The sequence below is a fragment of the Jaculus jaculus genome, chromosome 4 (genome assembly GCF_020740685.1).
Source record: "Jaculus jaculus isolate mJacJac1 chromosome 4, mJacJac1.mat.Y.cur, whole genome shotgun sequence".
Lineage (NCBI taxonomy): Eukaryota > Metazoa > Chordata > Mammalia > Rodentia > Dipodidae > Jaculus > Jaculus jaculus.
The window spans coordinates 41,003,615-41,031,184 of NC_059105.1; the positions used below are offsets into that span (position 1 = coordinate 41,003,615).

A 27,570-nucleotide genomic window follows, 5' to 3' on the forward strand; every position below is an offset into this window, starting at 1 on the left:
TTTCTGAAAGAAGTGCCAACATCAGGTCCTTTGAATTCTGCATCAGCCCTGGATGCATGGAAACAGAAACACCACTTCTATAAACAACCATTTTCCATTTTGCTGGTTATCCAACTTTTGGAAGAACCTTGTGCATTTTCTCTGTGACAGTCACAGAAGTGTATTCATCAGTCACTTGAGACTGCTTGGCTGTCCAATTAGAAGCTTCTTGGTAGTGTCAGCAAAAAAATCGTACATGAAGGCTGTCTTAAACACCCAGCTTTGATGTGTGTGTTCCTCTCTGGAGCTTATGAGCTCATTCTAGCTATGTTGGTAGCTGCTTCTGTAGCCTGGTTGTATTTATTACATGCTTGGTAGATTAGAAGAAACAAACTTGTTATATGCTCATATGCCATTTAAAATAACATATTTAATATTTTATTTACTTATTTATGAGAGAGAGAGAGAAAAAAAAATGAATATGGGCATGCCAAGACCTCTAGCCACTGCAAACAAGCTCCAGATGCATGTACCACCATGTACATCTGGCTTATGTGGCCTCTGGGGAATTGAACCTGGGTCCCTAGGATTTGCAAGCAAGCACCTTAATTACTAAGCCATCTCTCCAGCCTGGCAATGATGTAATTAAAAAGATGGAAAGTGATCTGTTTTCCTAGCTCTTCCTGCCTTCTGTCTCCCTGTCCTCTTACCCATCCATCTACCATTCATCCACCTATCCCATATACTTGCAGTTTGAAAAAGGGTTAGTTCCTGGTTTCTGAAAGCCTACACTTATTTATTTATTTTTTATTATTAGATATGGACACATTTTGTATGTAAGCATCACATGTTGGTACCATCCTTTCCCTCCTCCCTGCCCCTTTTCTGAAGAGGCCTTCCTCATTGGCGATGCAGGTCAACCCCATTTGTATTGTGGGTCATGCATGATGGGGCAGCAGTCAGTTATGGGGGAGAGGCAGTGTCTCTGTGCAAAATGTCCCAACTTGTGAAAAGCCTATACTTTACATAAAAGTACAATTTATATTTTACCACTTCTTTTATATATCTGAAAGGATTGTAAGGGTGTGAATATCGTGGAAAGCATTATCTAGGTCTTCCTTGGCAAAAACGGAAAGAAGAAAAAGAAATTATAGTTATAATTGGATAAATACGTTTAGTCAAACAACTTTTTTTTTTTGTTTTGTTTTGTTTTTCAAGGTAGCGTCTCATTCTGGTCTAGGCTAACCTGGAATTCACTATGTAATCTCAGGGTGGCCTCGAAGTCTCGGGGATCCTCCTACCTCTGCCTCCTGAGTGCTGGGATTAAAGGCGTGTGCCACCACATCCAGTTAGTGAAACAACTTTTAGCAAATGTTTGCTGAAGATCAAATGCAGTTTTGGAAGAAGTGAGACACAGTCAGAGATATGTAAAAATGGATTTTCTTGGTGCATTTGTGTTGCCCTCAGTCTGGCTAGGCAAGTAGCCGTATGCATACATCTGACAAATAAATAAATATATATATATATATATAATATATATAATATATAGTATTAGTGTGAACTAATGCAACAGTACTTGCTGAGCATCATATTGGTGGGGGGCAGAGGTAGAAGGAGAGATGCAGTATATGAGTTATACTTAGAGAATGAGCAGAGTCTGACAGGGACCACAAAGGAAGGAAGAACGCTTCAAGCACTCGCATGTCTGTGGGAATATGTGTAGAGGTGCTAAGGGTAATGGCAGGTTTATAGTGGTTCCCTGTGTCTAGAATGGCAGTCTTCCTCATGTCATGATGCAGTGATGTAGCAGCTGTCCACAATGGCGAAGATTCTGATCTGTGTGTCATCTTGCCATCAATATAACAAAGACCAGGGATAGTGAACTTATAAAGAGAAAACGTTTATTTTTGCTTTTAGTTTTGGAGGTTTCTGTTCAAAATGTCTTGACCTCACTGCTTTTGGGACTGTTACAAGGCAGATCATGGCTGCCATGGGATATGTAATGGAGCAAAACATCATAGCCAGGGTGAGAAAAAGATAGAAAGAGAAAGGAATTGGGCCTCTACAGTCACCTTTGAGGACATGCTAGTGATTTAAAGGCCTCCCACTAGGCCCCACTTTTATCATTCTGCTAATTCCCAGTAGTACCATTCTGGGGATCCACACCTCTAAATGCATGAGTCTTTGGGGGACATTTGAGATCCAAACTGTAGCAGCCAGTGAAAAGGAAACAGTAGGCCATAGATAAGGGTGGGGCTGGGGGAATATTAGACTGGTAAACAGGCAGGGCATTTGGGACGTGCTGGGGACAGCATTGGTAGTGTAACTGTGGGGAGTAAGGCTAGGAAGGCAAAGATCATATCTTAGGGGCTTTGAAAATGCAGCTGTGGCATTTGGAAGTCTGTTTTGTTTTGTTTTGTTTTTCAAGACAATCTTTCTCTAGCCAAGGCTGACCTGGAATTCACTATGTAGTCTTAGGCTGGCCTTGAACTCATGGTGATCCTCCTACGTCTGCCTCTAGTGTGCTGGAATTAAAGTCAAAAGGATTATATAATGAAAATGGTTTTAAACATAGTCCTCCAGAGAGTTTGAGGTGGCTCAGGCCTATAAGCTCATCATTTGGGTGGCTGAGGCTGGAGGATTACAGCAAGTTTGAGGCCAGCCTAGGCTTTGTAGAGAGGTGCAGGCCAGAGTAAGATGCTGTAATATATATGACTGACCAAGGTAAAAAGGTAGAAATATGCAGTAGCAAATTAAAGGTAAGGAGCCAGTGATTTAGGGACAGAGCTAGAGATTAAACTTTGGAGCCATTTTTTTGTTTCTGTTTTTGTTTTGACATGATGGTTCAAAGGTAGTGTTATTTAAAGAGCAATGAGACAGGACTGAGAAGAAAAGGGCTGGTGGTTATGAATAGCAGAGAATTGTGGAAGTCAAGGGAAGATGGGTTACCATTGGGGAGCAGTCAGCAAGGGTGGCAGGAGGAGGGGACAGGGAGAAGCTGCAATGCTTTGGAAGATGCCCTGCGCCTCTGAGGAGAGAGAGAGAAACAAGGAAGTGAAAGCTACAGATGCTGCCTCAGGGGAGAACAAATCTGCTGGGTTAAGTAGAGCTGACACCTAGGGGATGGAGTCAGTGACAGGTAGGAGACAGCACACACAAGGTGCGTCATCTGAGACCCAGAGGAAGCTTTGCCCTTGAAAGGGACTTGAGGCTGTCTCCCTCAGAGAATGGGGAGAGATCAGAAGACACCCGAGGAGGATAGTGGTAGTGGAAATGGGTGGCTGTGTCCGCTCGGTGAAAAAGTGGAGAGGCAGTGAGGGCCAGGGCTTGAAGAGGACCCTGAGGTCGGTGCTAGACAGATCTTAGGTGGGGGTTGAGGATTTACAGTGGGCAGAGGCTCTTCAATTCTCAGCCCTGGACTTTTAGATTTCTTCTAGCTTCAGATATCTATCTGTCCCATCCAGAAACGAAGTCAGAGACAAAGATAGCTGCGGTGGTTCCTCGCCTACGTTCTACAGAGTTGTGCAGTGGGTTGTCTCTAGACCAGGAAATGTTTAATCTAACCTTTGGTGTGGCTGTGGTGATATCCTCTTATCAAGGGGAAAGTAACAGGTTAAAATCAGACATTTCTTGGCTTCTTGCTCAATTATATAAAGAATGCTCTCTGTTTTTCCTCAGATGATTCACTTAAGTCAAAAGCTGGGAAGTGCTTCAAACTCCTCAGGTCCTCGAAGCTCTTATCACAAGTGATCTGTGAGATGCGAGCACTAAAATCGTGGTTGAAAGCTGTTTGCCTCACTGATGGGGAGCCTTCAACTGGCCCTCCGTGAGAAGCCATGTTTATCCGATGCTGAGTCCTCAACTCCCAAGGCATTGCCCTTGGATTTAGTATCTGGGATATAAATCTCACCACGTTTTAACATTAGGTCTTTCAGACGGTCACCTTACTGTCCAAATTAACACACTGTAATAATTCTAAAATAAACGTTCCTTGAAAAAACATGATGGGAAGAGGTGTGGTCATGGACATGTGTCCATTTTTGTGCCCTCAGAGCCTAATGAACATGAGACTTTGTACATTATAGTTACTGAGTAAGTATTACTAGACTGAAATTGAACATAGGTAAACTTAGTCTAAAGGGATGTATTTCATTTTGGTTTTGCACATACAAAATTGTGACTAATCTTATTTGTTATCTTACTCTCCGTTGAGGGGAAAAAAAGAAATTAAAAAAAAATTTATTAGTTTTCTTTTCAGCAAATACAGGCAGTTTGGTACCATTGTTTAGGCTCATCCATGATCTACCCCCTCCCAATGGACCCTCCTTGTTGATGTAAATGGGTTGTGCATTGTGGAGTTAGCCACAGTTATTGGTACGATAAATGTCTCTGCATATCATGACCCAACATGTGGCTCTGACATTCTTTCTGCCCCCTCTTCCACAAAATTTCCCTGAGCCATGTTGGGTTCATTTTTGGTCTGCTTCAGTGCTGAGGTGTTGGGGGCCTCTGAGGCTCTGGCCCTCTGATTTGGTAGGAGTTGATTTTTCTCTGTGTTGGTCTCCTTCTCCTTTGTGCTGGTATCCGGTTCACAGGAAAACATCACCCTTGCTTGTTTTGCCAATTGTCCTTAGTTTCAGTCGGGCCCCTTTTGAGGTGTGTTGGGGCAGCTCTCTCCTTAGGATCTGCATCTATCTGAAAAAGAGAAGCAGATTCTCCAACGGAGAGTAAGTTAGCACCCAGAAAATTGAGGTAACACTTTTTTGGTAGAGAGTTTGATAGGTGTAGGCCCTCTTGTACCCCATAATTGATGGTAGCTTGATATTGGAGAGTGGGCATATGTTTGGGTATGGTTCTGACTTGTTTCCCAGCTCCAACTATGGGTCTCATACCACTGAGGGGATCAGTTAGCCAAATCAAAGCAGTTGGTTCCCCACCATGGCTGTGTGCCACTATTGCACTTGTGTGGACATCACATCAGGTTATTTGTTGGTAATTAGATTAGACAATGAGTTGCTTGGACAGATATTGGTCATTTCCCCCAGTTGCCCATGTAGCACCTTCTGGCACTAGACATGCTGACTGTCTAGGGACTGACTCTCTCCTGGCTTCCAGCCATGCCATTCCATTTTACATGTCAGCTGCATATGGAGTCTTCAGCAATAGGGTCTTACCACTGGCCTTTGGTGGGTCATCAAGTACTCTGACAGAAGTCTGTCATTGTTCTGGGAAGCCTTGTAGGTTTCTCTGATCAAAAGCTCATTGTGGATGATAGCCCCAAGTTGGTAGTGGGGGTTACAGGTCAGTGCCCACTAAGAAATTGAGGAAAAACATAACTAATATACAAGAGTTAGATAGGAGGGAGAGAGAGAGAGAGAGAGGAGAGAGGGAGAGAGGGAGGGAGGGAAGATGTAGAAGATTTAGGTTAGTCTTGATCCTATCCTCTCCAGTGTCTTGTGGTTCAGGTGTTTCCTGTAAGGGTCTAGTGAAGGTTCAGCCATTTGGTCTGCCTTTTAGGAAGTAGAATTTTATGGTACCATTGCCGTTTGGGTCCAGATTACTGTTTTCCACCCCTTCGATGCCCTCCCCGCCCTCCCCATCCATCCTATTGTCTAGTCCATGAGGTGCTTGCTGGGTATGTAAGGTGTCTTGGGTAGATTCAGGTTAGGTGTTGTAGATGAGTGAGACTATATGTCGATTTTTTTCTGTGATTGGGTAAGTTCACTGAGAATGATCTGTTCTAGGTTCAACCATTTTTCATCAAATTTCTTTGTGTCATTTTTTCTTACTGCTGTATAGAATTCCATTGTGTAGATACACCACATCTTAGTTATCCATTCTTCTAATGTTGGACATTTGGGTTGATTCCAGCTTTTAGCTATTACAAATTGAGCTGCTACAAACATGATTGAGCAAATCTCTCTGGCTTGTGGTTTGAAGGTTTTAAGGTAGATGCCCAGTAAGGGTATAACTGGGTCTGTTGGTATTTCTATAGTCAGCTTTTTCAGGAGTCTCCATATTGCTTTCCAAAGTGGTTGTACCATCCTACATTCCCACCAACAGTGAATGAGTGTTCCTGCTTCTCCACATCCTTACCAGCATTTATTTTCATTTGATTTTTTGATGTTGGCTATCCTTATTGGGGTAAGGTGGGATCTCATAGTTGTTTTAATTTGCATTTCTCTGATGATTAGGGATGATGAACATAAAAAAAGAAAATTTTGTTTATATAGCCAATGTCTTTAGCAAAGTATCAACAAAGCAGAATCCTTTTAAATTTTCCACTAATTAGTTACCAGACTAAAGATTTAATAGTAGTCATTTCTACTGAAAGGAGCAGTCAGAAATTTATTAAGTACAAATTAAGGACTATTCAGGCAAAGGAAAGAATTCCTTTGAGAGGTTTTTGCCAACTAGTATGCTATTTTTCTACAAAACAATGATCTAAAACATTTATGTCTCATAAAATCAGGGAGACCTGTTGTATGAAAAGAATGAATTATGGATTGATGGTTTTCTTGGTTAACTTTCCTCAACAGGTAGAATTAAAGCATTAATAAGAATAGAGTTCAAAGCAACAAAGGCAGAGTGCTTCTAAATAATAATGTTACATTTCTTTTTTCTCTCTCTCTTTCTTTCTTTCTTTCTTTTTTTTTTTGAGGTAGGGTGTCACTCTAGCCCAGGCTGACCTGGAATTTACTATGTAGTTTCAGGGTGGCCTTAAACTCATGGCAATCCTCCTACCTCAGCCTCCTGAGTACTGAGTGCTGAGATCAAAGACATGTGCCACAATACCTTGCTAATGTTACATTTCTGTGTGTGTGTGTGTGTGTGTGTGTGTTTTGTATTTTGGCCTGAATGTATTTTAGAAATTAGAGCCTAGATTAAAATAAAGAACAAAAATGTAGACATTAGATATGGGATTAGGTATGAGTAGTTTTCTCTGTACATTCTAAGCGAGTACTGGAAATGGCCGATGATAACAAAGGGGCCTGCAAGCAACAGACAATGGTCGTATCACACATAGAGGGTGGGGATCACGTGGGGAAAAGTGTTCACTTTTTCCATGGAGCATAATGGGCCCTGTGAGCTTTCATTGCTGGAGAAACAGAGATGTCTCGATTCCAGCTGCTATACAGTAGATGTATATGTTTCTAAAGAGTTTAATATGATGGAAAAGGAAGTTGATAATAAGGGGAAAATACACCTAAGAAAACAAGTTATATGGTATTATCACAATGCCGGCTAGTACACCTCGCTTATGGGGCTGTTTTATTAGGAGTTAACAAGTTGGCTCTAAGTTTCTTGCTTTAGGCAGACTTTTGCAGGGCAAGTTCTCAACCAGAGACAAATTCTATAATAAATTTAGAGAAAAAAAATTATCTGAGGGTTGGTAGTTCCTAAGAGACTTAGCTCCCTCGCTTCCCTCTTTTGCCCTTCAGCTCTTTCAGAATCCTAAATGTTTTCTTTAATTATATTTAGTGAACTCTTCAAGTGATGGTTTTTATTTTTATTTATTTTTTCTGGTTGCTTGTGTCAGTACTGTGAGGTTTGTATCTGATGGATGAGCATACTAGCACTAGTTTTGGCAATCATGCCTGTCTGTGTTTGTGTTAACAGAGAAAGGTTTTCTTATAATAAATTGATTTCATACCTACAGTTATTGTCTAGGAGAGAATAAGTCAGAAATATTTTCAGTGGCTGGGTATATTCAACTTCAGCCAATTGGATATTGTCTTATTTTGACAGGGAAATTAGTGTTATTTTACATTTTTAAAATTAAGAACTAAATCCAGGGCTGGAGAGATGGCTTAGCAATTAAGGCAGTTGTAGGACCTATGTAAGCCACATGCACAAGGTGGGACATGTGTCCGGAGTTCATTTCCAGTGACTGGAGGTCCTGGTGCACGTAAATAAATAAAAGATAAAAAAAAGTTAAAAAAGAACTAAGTCCTGTAAAAATCTTAGTCAGAGTAGGGTTGTTTCGTGTTCATGTGAATCCCACCTTAGAGTGAGGAGTAAAAATACAAACAAGTTCAGCCACCTGGAATTGCCTTTTATGTAGGGCAAAGTTGATGTAGATTGCCCACTTCTTATCACTCCATCACAGGTGAATTTGTTGTTTGCCTGAGGTTCTCAAGGTGTTTCCATGTCATTTGAGTGTGTGAACCACATTTGATTTATCATTGGGTACCTGTCTCAATGAAACACTTTCTCTCTATAAGATTTACAAATGGTACGTGCTTCTGCTATGTGTTGTGAGGTTCCCAGCTCTCATTCCATGCCAATGATCCTCATGCTGGGCAAAGCTCTTTTGTATACAAGAACAATAAAAGAATGGAATTGTGATTGTACATAGCCATACTATGGATGAGCAGAATAACTTGCTAATGAACTAACACCATGAGTATTTTTAATTGGAGTCTCAATTATCACATAAAAATACTTTCTAAGTCATAGGCAGATTATATAGTTCCCTGCATCCCACCCAGTGTACAATCAATTCATTTGTCTGAAGCAAAAATATAGGTGATTTTTTTTTAAAAAAGTTAACTTTATTTGATACTGTCATTAGGGACTAGCATCATTTCTGGCACATAATAGTTCATTACCAAATTTTCATATTAATTTAAAGAAGGAAATGAGAATAATCACATGTTAGTGATGAGCAATTGAAGAGTCATTGGTTTACCACTCTTTAATTGTCCACCTTTTCTGTTTTATGCCATATCAGAAGGATTTGCATATAGTGGAGACATCAGGTTGAACCCTTATTCTTGGGATAAGTCAGCCACCATGTCACACAGGAATGCACAGGCCACATGCACATATGCACACATACAAGTGGAAAGCGGGAGTTGTTTGGAAGGAAGTTGGTTAGTCTTGACCTAAGCTCTAAAACCCCAGCTTGCACAGTTTAGGTTAAGGAGTGGATCACTGGCTTAAATTTTGACCTATCTTTGGTAGGTTTGTCAGAACAGACTTTCTGAGCTTTAGTTCTTCAATAAGGTGGAGATTTTAATATTTGTTGTTATAAGAATTAAACAACCAGTTTTAAGAGGCTTACATTGGGATATTTTCAGTCGTGATATAAATGGGAGGTTTGGTTGTACCTGAAATGCCAACACAGTTTGAAAAAGGTACATTTTTGTACTTACTGCATTTTTAAAAAATATCTAAAATAGAGCCATTAAGTACACTTGTGAAAGATGCAAGCCCTGAGAGCTTCACTTCAAATTAAGTAGAGAAATAGGAAAAAACAAAAACCGGGTTTTCATTGCCTTTGTGAATTGCTTATCCTATCTACAAGGCTAGAATTAATAGCCCAAATAACTTTAAATACTCCTAAATATTTATGTGCATTTCCATAGCTATTTGACCTTAAATAAATTATCTAGCTTCCATTATATTAAATAAAATCATTATCTTAAAAACTGGTCTTCAAGGTATGGGAGCTTAGGGCATTAACACAGAGAACTTGGGGTACAGCTCCAAGGCAATCAATCAATCAAGGCAATTACTGCATTATCTCTTTTTTTATGCTCACAATGTGGATACTAACTTGAACTTACTGATTTGGTTGGCAGCTCTTATGCCAAGGGTGCCAGAAGCAAACCCCTGTCCATTTTGCTGTGTAGAATCACTTGCAGAGTGCTTTCTGAGGTTGAAGGAATCATAGAGAAATTCTGCTCTCCTTTTGTCTGTGGCTGATTTCTTTAACCCAGGGCTTCTAAGAGAGGTTCTAGGGAATACTAGAGTGTTATCTTATTAAGGAATCCATTAGCTCTCACTCATGTTGATCTGTTTACATTTGCATAAGTATCTTAATGGCTTAAAGTATGAAACCTTTTACCCAGTTCATTGCTTTCTACACATTACAGTTATGGATAAATTCCTGATTTTTTTTTTTTTTTTTTTTTTTGCCCCAGGGGTTATTTTTAAAAAGTGACCACACATGTTAAGGTCTGCATTGAAACATTAAAACACTAGGATTGTAGTTTGGGAAATGGTGCCAGTCTCCTCAGCAGCACTGATAAACTTGCAAATGCAATACTATAGCTGCCCCTGCTGTTGCCATCGCACAAGCTGTGGCTCTCGAGCTCGGGTTGTTTTGTATAGAGGGCAGGCCTAGGAAAGAAAGGGTCAGGAAACACAACTGTTCTGGGTGAATTGTTTGGGAAATGCTCACTCTAAGACTTTTTAAGGTGCTGTCATGACAAATAACTAATATAAAACCAATTTATAGTTAATCCTCAGATACCCAACTTGCTAGCGTCTAGGCCTTAGAAATCCCTGTTTGTCCTTCTTTCCACCTGACCTGTGCCATCTTGCTATGGCTGACTGGTATCTGTGCCAGTCAGATACTTCTCCTTTTACCCTTAAGTCCTCCTAGAAACTAAACTTTGCTGTACTCAATTGTTAGAATATATTTTGAGCATTGAATTTTATTTTGTCCATAAAGACAGGCATAATAACTGTTACTATATTGAAGAAAAAAGTATTAAAATTAGGATTTTTTTTTGGTAAGATTATTTTCATTTTTTAAAATACGCAATCTCACACTATGGCCAAGGGTGGCCTGAAGCTCACTATATAACCCCAGCAGGCCTCAAACTCATAGACAACCTCTTGCCTCAGCTTCCTGAGTTCTGATATTATAAATGCCTAAATATAGGCATGTACCACTATGTCTGGCATGGTAGGACATTTTTATTTTTTCCTTTTTATTTATTTATTTTTATTAACAACTTCCATGATTGTAAACAATATCCCATGGTAATGCCCTCCCTCCCCCAACTTTCCCCTTTGAAACTCCATTCTCCATTATATCCCCTCCCCCTCTCAATCAGTCTCTCTTTTATCTTGATGTCATCATCTTTTCCTCTATTATGATGGTCTTGTGTAGGGAGTGTCAGGCACTGTGAGGTCATGGATATCCAGGCCATTTTGTGTCTGAGGGGGCACATTGTAAGGAGTCAGTAGGATATTAATAATATTTATATATTCTATGAAAAATTAAAAAGATTAAGCCATTAAATAGTTGTTTTAAAATGCTATATGATGTCTTCCTTCCTTCTGTTGGTGTTTGTGTGTGTGTGTGTGTGTGTATAGAAAATTCATTGCTATTTTTAATCATATTAAAACTTGGAACTTACAAATGCACTTATATTGTGCTTCTATAAATTTAATTTTAAGAGTTATGACATTATACATCACCTATTGTCCATTTTTCTACCTCATAACTCAAAAGTTAGGGTGAAAACTTTAAAGCTTCATTTAGAGAAACTGAATATCAACCTATTCCTGCATATATCCTGAAACATATGATTTCATTTTGATACTATCATTCATTTTGATATTTTAAAATAGAGGGATTCATTTTCAAATGTGAAATGATAGTTACTTGAAATGAATGATTGTGATCCTGTAAGTGACCTTTTTGGAGACACAAACATTGGTTGAATGTTCTAATTGAAACAAAATGGAGTGAGAAGCTTTATCCATTAATCATAATTATAAAAATATTTTCTGAAATTTATAGTACTTAGCATAATTCTTGCTACTATTTGTCTTCTAAGGTTTACTCTTAGAATTCTGTGATGATATTTTTCTTAGGACAAGATTGAGGTCTAAAGACTTATTTGCTCAAGGGTTCCAGCTAGTAAGAAGTGTTCTGCTGTCTTAAGTATAGCTGCTTCTTCTTCTTCTTCTTCTTCTTTTTTTTTTTTTTTTTTTGAGGTAGTGTTTCACTCTAACCCAGGCTAACATAAAACTTAACTGTATAGCCAAAAGTTAGACTTAATATGTGACATCTTCCTGCCTCAGCCTCCTGGGTGCTGTGATAATAGGCACTACTCAGCACACCTGCTCAGAGCTTTTTGACATCCTGTCCAATTAATGCTTTTTTAGTAAAGCAAAACCCAAAGCTATAAGGACATTTTAAAATGCCTAAGTATAGTTGAAAAGTTAAGTAAAATTAAAACTTTGTGTTAGGAGTTAGAGAAAAAAATATAGCAATTTTGTCTGGTATAATTGGATAAGATAGTAACATTAAATTGAAGCCCAAGTTGTATAGCACAATTATTCTCAAACTTTATTGTTCATAAGAATCATCTGGAGGTGACAGTGTCTGGGATAATCTGAAAAGATACTAGAAGAGCCAAGCTGACGTAGTATTTAAGAATCACACACAAAATCCCAGGAGAGTATAATTTGGACCCAAAGTTTGTGTTTCTCACCATCTTCTAGGTGACACATTTACTGGAGGGTTAACCCACAGACCTGAACTGTGCCACAGGCTGCCTCAGGTTCCCTGTAAGTGAAATCATAGCTCTGAGTTAATGCTGTGGAAGCAGTAGTGCTTTTCATGTTCCCTGTTTTCATGGGACGTTGGGGAGACAGCTCAGTCAGTCAGCATTGTTTGCCTCACAAGCATGAAGACCTGAGTTCCATCTCCAGAACCCACATAAAAATGCCAGCCACAGTGGCATGTGTTTGTAATCCTAGCACTCATAGGTGAAGGCAGGAGGTTACCTGGAGCTTGCTGGCTAGCAATAATAGCCTAAATGGTGAGCTCCAGGCCACTGAGAAGCACTGTCTCAGAGAGGGGGCAGCAATCTTGAGAATGATTCCCAAGGTTGGCCTCTGGACTGTACATGTACACACACATTTACACGTATACCTGCCACACATATACATTGGAAAATTAAAATAAATTTAACCTGAATATTGGCTTTATCTAGAGTATTTTCTATTGTGAAGGTGAATATGAAAATAGCTTTCACTATCAGCAGTAGTCCAAGGGTGGCCTCAAGCCTACCACAATCCTCCTACCTTTGTGTCCTGAGTGCTGGATTAAAGGCATGCACCACCACGCCTGGAAGTACTGCCTTCTATCCTAAAAATTGGTCAGGATTTCTGAGCTGTTGCTGAGTATCACAGGGACATGATGAGCCTTTATAGCTAAGGTGTTATTGTTTAGTCTTAGCTTATTTCAAGACAGACCTAACATGTTGTTTTCCACCAGAGACTGAACAAGGAGAAACAAATGCAGGTAATGCGATTAGATATGTTTCACCATTGTGATTTTTTTCAAGGAATTTAGGAAAGGAGTGAAGGAGTGAAGGAGGGGAGGAGGGAGGAGGGAAGGAGGAAGAAAGAGTGAGAGAGGGGAGACAGGAGGAAAGAAAAGATAAGAGCAGGAAAGAAGGGAAGAAAGAGGAGGGAAGGGAGACAAGAAGCAGTAACAATTCCCTAGGCTTTGTACTCTATAGATAGAGTCTAGCATATTTGCCTTTAAAGCACTTGTGTATCATCTGCTGTGACTCAAAAGGCTGGGATATTATCCTGATATTCTTTTCCTAAGAGTGGCAATGAGAGCTGGGCATCTAGCTCAGGGGTAGAGCGCTTGTCTAGCTATGTGAGACCTGGGCCTAGGGTCTCATGCACTGGAATAAGGAAAAAAGAGACATCCCTAGAAATCAAAAGCAGTTTTTCCAACCAGGAGAATCTAATACTGAAATCAGAGGCAGCGCAGTCAGTCAGTGAGCATTTGTTCTGTGTTTTTTCCTTTCTAATTTCTAGAAGTAAAGAACCCAGGAACCTAGGTTTTATTTGGTAGTGCTCTCAAGGACTGAAAAATATCAAGGGCGCCTTTTGTCTCAGGCAAAAATTTAAGCCCGGCAGTCTCATGGGTAGGATTTACTTATCAGAAAGGTCTTACTAGCCTTTTTCTATGTTTTGAAAATTAATTTTATTGCTGATATTCAAAAATTAGGTGGCATTATATAAATATCCAGATTTTTTTTTTTTTTTTTTTTTTTTTTTTACAGTAAAGATCCAAAGAACAGTTAAGGAAAACAGGCTGGGTTAGAGCAGGGCCTACTGTTGGATTGACCAGGCTTTTCTCCCTCCACCCCACGCCTCTGCAGAAGGTGCTCCAAGTAGGCAATGATGCATGTTGTTAACCTCATGTCCCTAAGGCTGCAACCAAGGCCACATTTCTTGACTATAAGACTTTATAAGAATCTGGCGGCCCATAAAGTTAAGAGTCATTATTATGTGTAAACTTGGAGGGATATGGAATGATGACTGACTATATCAACTCATACAGGTTTTAGAACTCTTACATTTACATTTAATTGCATGCATAATTATGACTAAATCTGAGTTTTTTAAGATTAATGATGTGATTTAGATATATCAGAAAATTTTGGAAAACTTTGGTTAAATAATTTATACTAATCTTGTCAGAATTATTGAACTGATTAATCAATTAAATATGATTCCTTTTTTTTTTTTCAAGGTAGCATTTTACTCTAGTCCAGGCTGACCTGGAATTCACTATATAGTCTCATGGTGGCCTTGAACTCACGGCAATCCTCCTACCTCTGTCTCCCAAGTACTGGGATTAAAGGCGTGCTCTACCACACCCATAGATTACATTTAAGAAAATTGCTTTATGTCATCAAAATAATTATATGGGGGTTGGAGAGATGGCTTAGTAGTTAAATACTTGCCTGTGAAGCATAAGGATACTGCTTTGAGGCTCAATTCCCCAGGACCCATGTAAGTCAGATGCACAAGTTGGTGCATACATCTAGTGTTTGTTTGCAGTGTCTGGAGGCCCTGGAATGCCCATTTTCTCTCTATCAGCCTCTTTCTCTGGCTGTTGCTCTCAAATAAATAAATAAAAATAAACAAAAAAAAATTTAAAAAATTACATGAACTTTTTCCATGTAGGTTTTATTAACCATTTGTTAACTTAAAAATTAATGAATAACAATAGAATTTTTAAGTGAGTGATAACTAAAATTATGTCAGTGGTCCTCTATAATAAAATTTATACATTTTGCAGGACAGAAAAATGAAAAGTTTTAGAAATAGAATATTTGAGGGGCTGAAGGGATTGCTCACTAGTTAAAATGCTTGCCTGAAAAGTCTGATGACTGTAGTTTGATTTCCCATTACCCCTGTAAAGTCAGATGCACAAAGTGGTGCATACATCTGGAGTTCATTTGCAGCAGCTAGTGGCTGTGGTGAGCCCACTTTCTTTCTGTCTGTCTGTCTGTCTCTCTTTCTCTCTCTGTGCTGGTGCACATCTTTAATCCCAGCACTCCGGAGGCAGAGGTAGGAGGATCACTGTGAGTTCAAGGCCAGCCTGAGACTACAAAGTGAATTTCACGTCAGCCTGGGCTAGAGCAAGAACCTCAAAAATACACACAAACAGAAAAAAGAATAGTTGAGAGAGAATTGTAAATGATAGTTCCTGAATTAAACTTGATTTCTAAAGAAAAACAAAATATATTCTATGTTTTTTAAGTAGACAATTAATTGTACATAAAATTTTTGCTTAAGTACTCTGGAAACATAACATAACCTAAAATTTGAATTCATTATTTTATTTTATCTTATTGAATTAAAAACAAATACAAACAAACCAGTGGGTCAACTGTTTACCTGAGGCCGTGTTTCTTTCTGACTTTACCCTGGAAAAAGTTCATGGTCGCTTTACATCTTTTTCCAATAAGCAAATTACAATAGTAATTCCTGCTCGATGGAAACTGTATTAGATTACCTTATCTGAAGGCACTTAGCCATTTGCTCAGTTTGGATTTAAGGATATGTACTTTAAAGTTTAATTAATACAATGATTGGAAAATGTGTGCCTCTAGAGGAGAAGATTAAAATAATTTGTTTACCTTGAACCTTATGCAAAAAAGGTGACATGCAGACTAAATGATTATATTCAAAGGATTAAATTAGAAGTTGAAACTTTAAAGAATTTTGAAGTAAACTTTTGACTTATTTGGGAATTCTTAGAGTAGTTAAGCAAAAATCCAGTTCTTTAGACAAGGAAGAACGAAAATAATGTGCGTGTATAAATACAGCATGAGCGTGGCTGCTCACTTAGTTCTTCAAAGAAGTTTTAAATATGTCGAGCGTTTAGACATTTGATGAAATGACCAAATACCTATTTGTAGTTTATTAATTTATTAAGTTACTTCCACATAGATATATAAAAATCACATTATATAAGAGGCTAATTTAGGTAAACTATTTTTTTGCATTCTTACAATTTATTTATATTTTGTTTATTTATTTATTTGAAATTCTGTCCATGCAATGTGGCACAGTGCCTCTGTCAGCATGAAATCTTTTTGTCTTGAAATCATCTCACCTAGTTTTCTAGCACTGATCATTTTGGTCTAAATTTTTTGAGCTCCCATATTTTTTCCATACAAATAATTTTTTTTTACTATAAATTGTTCATCAAGCCATAAATGCTATTTTCACAATAAGAGAACATTTTTCTTAATGTCTTGCAGATAAATACTTTTGATTTCTAGCACTAGTAACTACCTAAGACAATACCCCTTTAATTTATCCTTAATAAATTGTCACTTGGAATTACAGCAAGTAATTACTAAGTCTGCATGGAAATTTGTTTTCAAACTCAGAATTTAAAATTCTATACGTGTAAGCCCTTAAAACTAGTAATAATGGAGTTGTTTCAGCCTAATGGGTTTTCTCTAAACAAAGTCTTGTTTTAGATAATAAAGTAATCTTAGAGCTCAGACAATGATTTGACTGGAAAATGACTCCCTGTTTCGTGAGAAATAATGTTAGAAGAAAAGCAGTTGTCATAATTCATATATCAGTGAGACATTCCTTTTCTTCTCCTTTTTAAGTTCAATCTTTAAGTATTTAGTAGTATACAATGAAATAGAATAAATAACCTCAAGAGGGAAGATCCTTACTTAATGATTACTAAAGGTAACATTATTGATCTTATGAGATTTTTTTTCTTATTACAGTGCATATCTTAATCATTAAAGTCTCTATTTCTTAAACATTCCTATAAAAATATTGCAATATACTATATGGCAGACATTTTAATGAGCATTCCATGTTGTATAATAGTACCTATATGAAGTATTTATTAGAAGGTAGCAGATGTTGTCTTTGTCATTTCCTGAAAACTGTGAGCTATGCAATTAACTACAAATTACAGAAGATAAGAACACAGCTACTCTTTTATTACTTAGGATGCTCAGGGAGGGGGATCACAGGGCCTGGAACTATGGGAGGATTTAGAATTTGCAATGGCTAGTGGCTTCTATCTTCATTATTTTTTTAAAAAACCGTTCCTTTTACAAACTTTAGTAAAGTGCCAAATCTCCTTACTTTCATATCTTATGAAAATAATTACTACCTTTTTAGATAACCAAAGCTCACCTTTACTTGGACCTTTTCAGTTTCATGTGGAAAATTATTAATATACAGAAATGCTCCATGTATTAGCAATAAATTATAGCAATGAAAATAATAATGTATTATCATTTTTATCTCTTAACAGTGGAAAGAGTGGAACGAGAAAACCTTTCAGACTATTGTGTTCTGGGCCAGCGTCCAATGCATTTACCAAATATGAACCAGCTGGCATCCCTGGGGAAAACCAACGAACAGTCTCCTCATAGCCAAATCCACCACAGTACTCCGATCCGAAACCAAGTGCCCGCATTACAGCCCATCATGAGCCCTGGTCTTCTTTCTCCCCAGCTCAGCCCACAACTTGTCAGGCAGCAAATAGCTATGGCCCATCTGATTAACCAACAGATTGCTGTTAGTCGGCTCCTGGCTCACCAGCATCCTCAAGCCATCAACCAGCAGTTCCTGAACCATCCTCCCATTCCCAGGGCAGTTAAGCCAGAGCCAACCAACTCTTCTGTGGAAGTGTCTCCAGATATCTACCAGCAAGTCAGAGATGAGCTGAAGAGGGCCAGTGTATCTCAAGCTGTCTTTGCAAGAGTGGCATTCAACCGCACACAGGTAGAGTTAACATCCCTTATGACTGGCAGTTAGGAATTAAAATCAGGAGGCTATAGAGATGCTCCAGTGGTCAAAGGCACTTATTGCAAAGCCTGCCTATCTGAATTCAATTCTCCAGTACCCATGTAAAGCCAGACACACAGTGGTACATGCTTCAATTTCTTTCTTTCTCAAATAAATAAATAAATAAAAATAATTAAGGAATGAATTAGAGTCAGGACAGATTGTGACATGTTAGTAATCTCTTTCAAAAATTTCATGACTTTCAGAGCACATATCATTGACTAATCTCCTTCAGTCATGGAATAGTATCATCATTGATCCCACATGACTGTAATGGAATAATTTAAGTAATACAATGGATATCTAAGAACCTAGCATCCAACTCAGCTCCTAAAATCTTTCCACTTACCACTTATGGGTCTTTGTATATGTTCTACACTCATCTTTGCCATCTACTTTTCCCTGGATGGAATCTTAAATTTTGTGGTTATTAGTCCCCCTCCACTTTTTTTGTTGTTGTTTTGTTTTTTGAGATAGGGTCTCACTCTAGCTCAGGCTGGACTGGAATTCACTATGTAGTCTCAGGGTGGCCTTGAATTCTTGGCGATCCTCCTACCTCTGTCTCCTGAGTGTTGGGATTAAAGGCTTGTTCCACTATACCTGGCATATTCCCTTTTTTAAAAAAATAATTTAAAACTAGTTATAAAACTGCATGTCCAAACCATCTGTTATTTATCTTGTTTTTAACATTATGAACAAGTGTTATGATGACAAGCCTTTAAAGTTTGCAAATTATTTTAAGATATCTATAGCCAGGTGAATTATATTTTTAATGTTTTGAAAGAATTGCCTATCAATATAAATTTAAATGAGAAAGGTGAACAGAGTCTTCATGCATGGATTATCTTACAGAGTGCTCATTTACAATATGATTCCATTGACATTATATTTCAGGTAAAGGAATTCATGAAGAAAATATTGAGCCAAGAAATTGGGAATCAATGGTATCTGATAATAAAATGTAAAGGTGGCAGGGCACAGATCATGCTAGAACTTTGAACATTAAGTACTGGAAACTGTTGAAGGTTTTATGTAAGAGTGTGTTATGACTCAATAAGCAAAATTAGATCTTTGGAAGATTTTGTTTTTTTCCCCCTCTTATTATAGCAAGCACTGAGAAGTACTATTTAGTAGATTGCCATAAGTACCCAAATGAAATGTGGGCAAATTTGAACTAGGCTGGTGGCAGCAGACAGGAGGGTACTGAGTCAAGGAGCACCATGGAAGTAAAATTGATGGACGGTGTGTGAGTGGGCACAGAGGGAAGCAGTAAAGTTAATGCCAGGGCTTGAGCCCAGTGACTGAGAGTAAAGGGTAATTACTGAGAAAATCAAGGGGGCCAGTAGAAGGGTGGTGGGAGGAAGGTTGTAGTTGTTGCTTGGGAATTTTATTTTGAAATACTGGAAGATTTCTTATGAAGACTATAAACAACCATTGAAAATGTTGAGGTGGACTAAGAAGGGTTACCAGAGTTAGAGTAGGAAGTTAGAACATTTCCATAGAGCCTGCAATTTAAAGATTGAGATGAAATGGAAGAAATTTCCACCACTACCAGAACCAGAAAAAAGAAATGTAGGAAGAAATGCTAGGCAACTGGACTTCATAGAGATAGAACTGTAGGGAGATGTTAGCAAGAATATAGAGGGTATGAATAGGGTTAATGTCACATGTGAACACTAAGATGCTCTTAGAGAGTGGCTTGATTCCATGCCATGAGATTTGGTGATTGGTTGGAAGAAATACTTGTCAAATCTTAGACTGTAATTTCCCTATAGTGGTGAGGACATAGGCCAGAATTTAGTAGTTAAGGAACAATTAATTATTGAGAATGCAAGTACAGATTATAGCTTTCAAAAATCTGGTATTGAAAAATAGTCCTAAAACAAGTGCATAGCTTGAATGTGGTAAGGAGTCAATTTGCGATAGAAGGGTCTAGGAAATTAGTAATAGTTTCATCTCAAGCAGCCAGAAATAGTGGTGGGACCCATGCTTGTGGTATACCAGCAATGCTCCAGCTGCTCATTGCAAGCAGGGAAGAAACAGTTGGGGTTGTTTGAGATTCATTGCTTACATACTAGGTATGGAGAAGTACAAGAGAGGTAAAGTCTCTTGTTCCCTTGGCTCTGAGCTAATTTATGCTTCTATTAGTGTCAGAGTCTGTTTCTATTGCTTGAAAATGCATTTAGGGAGACCCACACATGTTCCATACATCCTCTTGTGACTCACAGATAGCATTTCTGCATCCATAGTAGGAAGGGTTCTGGTCCTATGGAGCAAACCTACTGATGCTACTGATAGTACAGATAGGAAAAATGCATCCTTCAACTCTATCTTCTGCAGTTCTCTGTGTGAGCGTGTTCTTTCATTATCACCCATGTGCATGAACAGGCATTCATACCTAGCGAACATTTTATTGCTTCATTATGTACACGGTTATTTTGGCTAAGGATAAAAACTGAAAGCATGGCTGTCTTTGGATTTGAGAGCAAATACAGTGTACATTTTTATCTGACTAGCATGAAGCATGAGAGAAGATGCACTATGAGGCAAGACAAAAGACAGGCCATCTTGGTGGGAGGGTGTGCTCTGCCAAGGCGTTCACCTCCTCAGGTCTGTCTTCTGCACAATTCTTTGTCTCTCTTTATGGATTAATTATGTTTTTCCTTGGCATTGCCATCTTTGATGTGCCAAGTTATAAATGGTCTAATTGAAGAATGGAATTCATTTTACTATTTATTCCTGCCATTAAATTTGTAAGATGGTTACACCCAGAAAGAAACATTCACTTTCAATCAACATGAGCTTGAATTCATGGGCCAGTCTTTAGGATATCAAATGGAAACTGAATAGGAATGTATGAGTATTTCCTTTTGAAATTCTGTTTTTAATTTGGGAAAGCTTTTCATCCCTCTGGGATCATAACCTGTTGTGTATAAGCCCTGCCTAATCAAGGTAGATGGCATTGACAGAATGACATAGTTTGAACTTGAGCGTGAGGTCAATAGGCAGATTGTTTTTGCTACATGTTCTGTAGTTACTAGCAGTCAGAATAAGCAGCTGGTTCTACCAGCATCATTGTTAAATGGAAACCATGGTATATTATGTCCCATGAAACCATCCATGGATTTTCCAAGTGGTGAGGCCTTTTTTTGAGTGGAATCAGACATTTCTGGGTGATAGAATAATTTTCCAGCTGTAATAAATATGTAAAAGTTAATATTATTAACATAAATGAATTACTAGTCTTTGGCTAGAATACTTTTTCCTTAAAGCAAACAGAATCAGAATCATTCATTTTTGATAAACGTCTAAAACCATGATCCATCTTGGACGGAGCTGCTTTATTGGTAGGCAGCATGCCCTTCTATGCTTGAATATGTTCCAGAATTAGTTCAGAACCTTTAGCATTCACTTCTTGTTCACTTCAATAAAAAATAATTTCGCACATTTTTGTCACCCTACAAAGCATGTTTCTGAATTCATGCTTGATAATTTAATGAGAAGAAATCTAGCCAGTTTGTGTACATGTATGTGTGTATAATCTACAATCATCTGCAAACATTTTATCAAACAGCAGATCATGGGCAAGAAAACCTTGTTTGCCTAGTTTTAAGACTTCCAGATAAAGATTCAATCTCATGGTAAATAGCATCTGAAAATTCTCATTCTTCAGAGAGAGACTATTGTCTTGGATAGCCAGCTGGTCCACTATAGCATTTGATTATATAAAATGACATTAAGGGCTACGTGTCCAGTAGCTGTTTTTTCATTATTAAGTTAATATACATAGTAATGGATTTTGTCAGGGAATGTGCATACTCATGTGTCATTATACCTTGTTCCTCTCCATCACTATCTTTCCTTCATGTCCCTTTTCCCTTTGGCTGGTTCCCTTCCACAAGAGTTAGTTTTTGATACATTTTAAACTTTAATAAATAAGTGTTTAAAATCATGATATGCATTTGTCTGCTAACATATTATTCTACTCATGCTTCTGCTGGTGTTAGAGATAGATAACCTTTTGGCCAATCTGATTTTATTGTGATTTTCTTTTTTTACTCATCAGACTTATTATGCCCATGCTTTTCACAAAGCAAAACTCATATGCTACCATGGGACTAGTATAGAATATCTCACTTTCACTACTTCATTTTGAAAATATCACCTTTGCTATCACAAACATGAGCCCCTATAGTTCTGGAGTTCCTGTGATAGATGTTGATATTAATAAGACACTCTTAGGGATATTGCATGTGGAAAGGGACAGAGGGAGAGCTGAAGAAAGAAGGAAAACACAGAGGTAAGAAGGACAGAAAGAGAGGAGGGAAGGAGCGAGGAAGAAGAGCATGAGGACCAGCAAATGTGAATAGGAACGGTTTTGACAATTGGTCAGAATTATGATTTGAGACCTAAAGAGCTCTACCCGTTGACTTGAATGAAAACTAACCTTTCTGTGATTGGGGACTTGAGGTTATTTGAGTGTCAGATCCCTTCCTTATCTCCTGCATTCTGTCACAGATGCACATGGCCCCATGGAAGAGCAATTTCAGGAAGCAATAGGACCAGTGATATATCATTTATTTTCATATTTTTTTTCTTCCTTTTCTATATCCTGAATTTATCTTAACACTGGGCAACTTTCACTTGCCAGGTCTGTGAGCATTCAGTAAGTTCCCTGGTGATTTGCTGCATTTATATCTTTGCATCTTTGACAATGTGATTATAAATCCTAACCTTCAGCATTATTTTTCCTTTGTTACAACATAAAAAAAAGATGAGAAGCTTATGCCAGTGTGAAAAGGTATATGGAAGTATTTTAAAAGACTTAATATTACTAATGCCCGCTGACCTATAATAAGCAATGCTTCATAAAATATGTACAGGGAATCTTTCTTAATAGATAAACTATTCTCTAATTTATTTAAAAATCCAATGACCTACATATTCATATGTTCAGAAGTCCCCATTTACTAACATTGCTTCTCCTCTGAGACCTTCCATCTGAGCAAATCTGTTAAATGAAGTAGAGGAAGCTTTGATCCAAACTAGGCTAAATCCAGTGGAACGGATGCGCCGCCACGTGTGAGTAGGAGCATTAGAATGCCAGAAACGGGAAAATAGGTGTGTCCCTCATCTTCTTTCTCTACTCCTGTCCCTTAACCTTGGCACAGAGCTCTGGAAGCACTTAGGGACAGAAAGTTTGCACCATTTGACAGCGAAACTTTTACCATGTTTGTTATTTATATAGTCTATTGGCTTTCCTTTTCTCCTAGCAGGTTCAGGTTCCTCTTGGGTATTAGGCAGCTCTCTGAGTTGATTCTTAGAAACAGGCTTGGGTAGAAGCCCAGATGTGTGCTTGAAAACGTGCTATTCCTTTTTAACAGTACGCCTCTAATGAGGCATCCCACTCCATCTTCAGTTCAAGGAGAACTTAGTAAGACATCTATTACAGGTTTTGCTGGAGAAAGCAGTGCACCCTGGTCTTATCTGATAGAGAACAGATCTCTAAAAATCCTTTGGGAACTCATTTGATTAACCTGTCCTTATTTGACTACTTTTTATTTTTTATGAAACTTTGTAAAAAAAAATCCACAGTTTACTCATCAAAGCCACATCATTTGAAGAAACTTAAGACCAGGATCATAAATACAATTTATGAAGTCACTCAGCAACTGGAGAATGTTTTCCACGGATTGGAAAATTAAATTGAATGATATATCAGAAAAGTTGGCAGTAAGGTCAGCTGCTAGAAATGCAAATGTTTTGCATGAAATGACATGGATTTTGCTTTAGGCTTTATTGACATGGTGTTTGGATTATATGCATATCCCAGATTATTAAGGTTAAAATGTCCAAGGACTTGCTAAATAATATGTTTTGAAATGGCACAGTCATAAAGATATGTGTAGGTGTACAAGACCCTCATAATAGGAGAAAAAGATGATAACATCACATTAAAAGAGAGACGAATAGAGAGAGGGAGGGGATATGACAGAAAGCATAGTTATGAAGGGGAAAGTGGGGGAGGGGAGGGAAATACCATGGGTTGTTGTTTGTAAGTACAGAAGCTGTCTACACACACACACACACACAATGTGTAGGTGTAGCAAGAAAAGGAAAATCTTGGTAACAAATATTTGGGAGTCCTAAGTATCTCTGAGGATACAGAGTATCTGTGTTTCATTTATATACATTGTTAGCCAAAGATAGACACAATTTAATTACATATACAGTTCATATCTGTAGAAAACTTTACCTCCTACATATTCAGGAATTTTTGATAGCTGACATCTGGGCTTAGTCATCAGAATTCAATAGATACAGGTACTCTGCCAGTCATAGAATCATGGGCCACAATGTAAAGCTAGGGTCTTGACTCCATGGTCCAGTGAGCTGGTTATAAAATGACAAGGGAACTTGTGAGAAAAAGGAAGTCCATCCACTGAAAGGTAGGCTGTAAATATGAAATGTTGCAGACCAGGCATGAACATGTTATTGATTTTTGAAGTAAATAATATGCCCTCCTTTGATTTCAGAACATTAAATTAATAAAGTAGGGAGGGATGACCCAGCTTACTTCATAAAGTAGTCTTTCATTTCAAAATCACTGGCTTGAATTCATAGATTTAAAGATTGTAATAATATTAATATCTCCCAAGATAGCAGTGTCTCAAAGTTATTGAATGGCTTATATGGGGACTCTAGGTAGCGGTCTCATTTTACCACCTCCCACACATATAAAGTCTATTGTTAATTAGCACTTCTTAGGCAACCTCAGCCAAAAAGCATGGATTGGTTGGGTTATATGGCTTAGCTGAGCAGTCTGGAAGGAATTGATACTCTGTTCTTTGTATAAAGGGGAAGTTGATTCAGCCGCTATCAAACTACACAATTCAGTCCCCATTCCTAAATCCACCTGAAGTAGAGGCTTGTAGATAACAGAAAATAGGAAGGCTGTTTTTCTTCCTTCTTCACAAAACCAGGAATCAGAGGAATCTGACATACTGATGACTGTACTATCTCTTCCTCCTATCCTTAACTAGTGCCCTTAAAACTTAGTCACTGGACTCATACTACTCAGATTTCTTTATTTTAACTAGGAAAAAGACTCCCCTTCCTAGATAGCAACTTTCATAACTTATTTTACTGGCAATTTAAAAAACATATGTAATTATTTTGATTGCTATTTTCTCCCATTGCCTTCTCTTGTGCCCATCTTTGTCCTGCTTTCACTGAACCATTTCTTTCCAAAATAGCCACTCTTCTACTATGATGTCTTTTTCTTTGGGGCTCTCTCTCTCTCTCTGTGTGTGTGTCTCATTGAGTTTAATTTACATGAGCACGAGTTGGGGATTACTTTTAGAGTTCATGTAATTTACCACTGGCTGCATCACTGAAGAAAATCTCTCTTCATTCCCCCAGCAATCATTGACACCTTTTTTCCCCAAATATTTTATTTTCATTTTCATTTATTTATCTGAGAGAGAGAGGGGGGGGAGAGAAAGAGAGAGAGAAGAAAGAAAGAAAGAAGAAAGAAAGAAAGAAAAAGAAAGAAAAAGCAAGCAAGCAAGCATGCACCAGGGCCTCTAGTCGCTGCAAGTGAACTCCAATCACATATGCTACCATCTGCATCTGGCTTACATGGATCCTGGGGAGTTGAACCTAGTTCCTTAGGCTTTGCAGGCAAGCACCTTAACCACTAAGCCATCTCTCCAGCCCCCATTAGCTCCTTTGATCATAATTTATAAAGTCTCTTGCCATTCTCTAGAAAGGTCTGTTTCACCCATTTCATACAGTCAGGGCATTTATGTCTTAAATACTTCTTTTACCTCTAGTGAGAGTATTATATTAGAAACCTGGATTTTCATGAAAGAAATAGAAGGGAAGATTTTCATTTTCATTAGTAATATGCTTTTTACCTTTATTATTTAGGGCAACATATTCAAAGAGTGTTCCTTTCATGGAAATCAATTGAAATGACCATTTGATCAGGAGTTAAATGCATATCTATTTAATTAAAATTGAGTAATTATTAAAAAATCAGAAATTCTTTTAGGTAAATATAACTTTCTCAAATTGAAATCAGTTTGAAATTACTAGGCTAATTCTTTCTATACGTTTTGCACCTAAGATGATCAATATAGACTATTCCTCTACTTCTGAACATCTCTTACTAATATGCCCATATGGATTATTGCACATCATGGGTTGTACACACATGCATGTGTACACAATTGTGTGTGTGTGTGCTTAGCTGTTTCTGTATAGCACTACAGCAAAGCCTTAATGACAGACATCAAGACCTCACAAAATGATATTCATGCTATGTTTGGAACACTCCAGTACTTTTTCATCTTTTGAATTCTGATTCATTTTAAAAGTTGTTTTGATCTAATAAATTAAACCCTATGATGAACTAATAGCTATGAACCATGTTTAAACAATAATACAGGTAAGGCGTATTTTAAACTCTCAGTTACGTAAGGAAGGAAAGATATTTTACTTTTCTGAAGCATATAATGACAATATCTTTTCTGGAGTCAGTGAGACAGGCTGAGATATAGCTCACGTTGGCCTTGAGCTTGCTGTTAGCTCAAGAAGGCTTTAAATTCCTAATCATTGTGCCACTACCTCACTGGTGTTGAGATTGAAGACTGTGACCTGCTACAACTCATATCTTAATTTAGCACTGCTTAAAACATACATATGGTCATTTTACTTTACATAACTTATTATATTTTATTTATGTTTTCCTTAATCTCCAATAATTTTAATTATCCCACTTTCCAAAAGTTGTTGTTTATATTTTTGCCTTCTGTATGAGCAGATATTTTTCATAATATAACTGCAGTGCCTTGAATACTTAAAGTTGCAAATTAAGAAATATTGTATTTCAGTGTGCTATATATCGATTCACTCATTTAACAAATATTTATTAAGTATTTAGAGGCTAAGTAGGCACTATTATGGCAATTGGAATTCATTGAACTCCTAGTATGTATTATGCACTCATGTGAACTCTGTAGGGAACTCTGTGAGGAAACTTCCATGGGAATTAATTGATAATTGTCCATTTGAAGTCCAGTTTTAAAGTTTGAATTCCAAGCTCATATTTATGACTACTCACTTCTCAATCATTCTCAATGATTTCTGCTATGATATAATAGTTGATAAAAGGCACAATCCCTTCTTCAAGACTGCACAAACAGTATACACACTTTCAAACCAGTAGTTCTTCAGTGTGTCCTGTGTTTTGGGCAAGAACAGGTGCTGTTGACTCTGGAGGTAAGTGAAGTTATAGAGAAATCTTTCAGCATAAAAAGATGATATTTTATATTTCATATGAGTAGAGTGCTTTAGTTACATCTAAAATCATCTGATATATTTGAAGTAGTAATATTCACTAAATGTGCCTTTTGCTTGTTTTGTTTAGCGTTTGGAAAGCATTATTTTTGCCAGTATTTTGACAAAATACCTAAGCTAGTAATTTTGGGGGGCAGTTTTCCAGCAGTTGTTTCCCAGAACACACATGAAAATGAGGGATAACAGGGCTCAGAATTTTGTGAATGAGTTAGTCATGGTGCCAGGTACATGAGGTGTGAGTAGAAACCACTTATGTGCCCAGAGCTAAGAACACCACTGGTACAATGTTTCCAAAGTCTTCTTGTTTGCTTTTGCTTTTTTGGTGCTAATGTG

General features: G+C 37.8%; 1 protein-coding gene across 5 annotated transcripts in view; it reads left to right on the forward strand.

The window, feature by feature from the left end:
* The window catches only part of Satb2 (SATB homeobox 2), a 206,846-nt gene that overhangs the window by 109,910 nt on the left and 69,366 nt on the right, over nt 1-27,570 (forward strand). For all 5 annotated transcript variants that reach the window (XM_004653597.2, XM_045148526.1, XM_004653598.2 and 2 more), the window contains one exon: nt 17,339-17,811. In XM_004653597.2, coding sequence (XP_004653654.1) covers nt 17,339-17,811 — 473 coding nt within the window. The remainder of the gene's footprint in view (nt 1-17,338; nt 17,812-27,570) is intronic.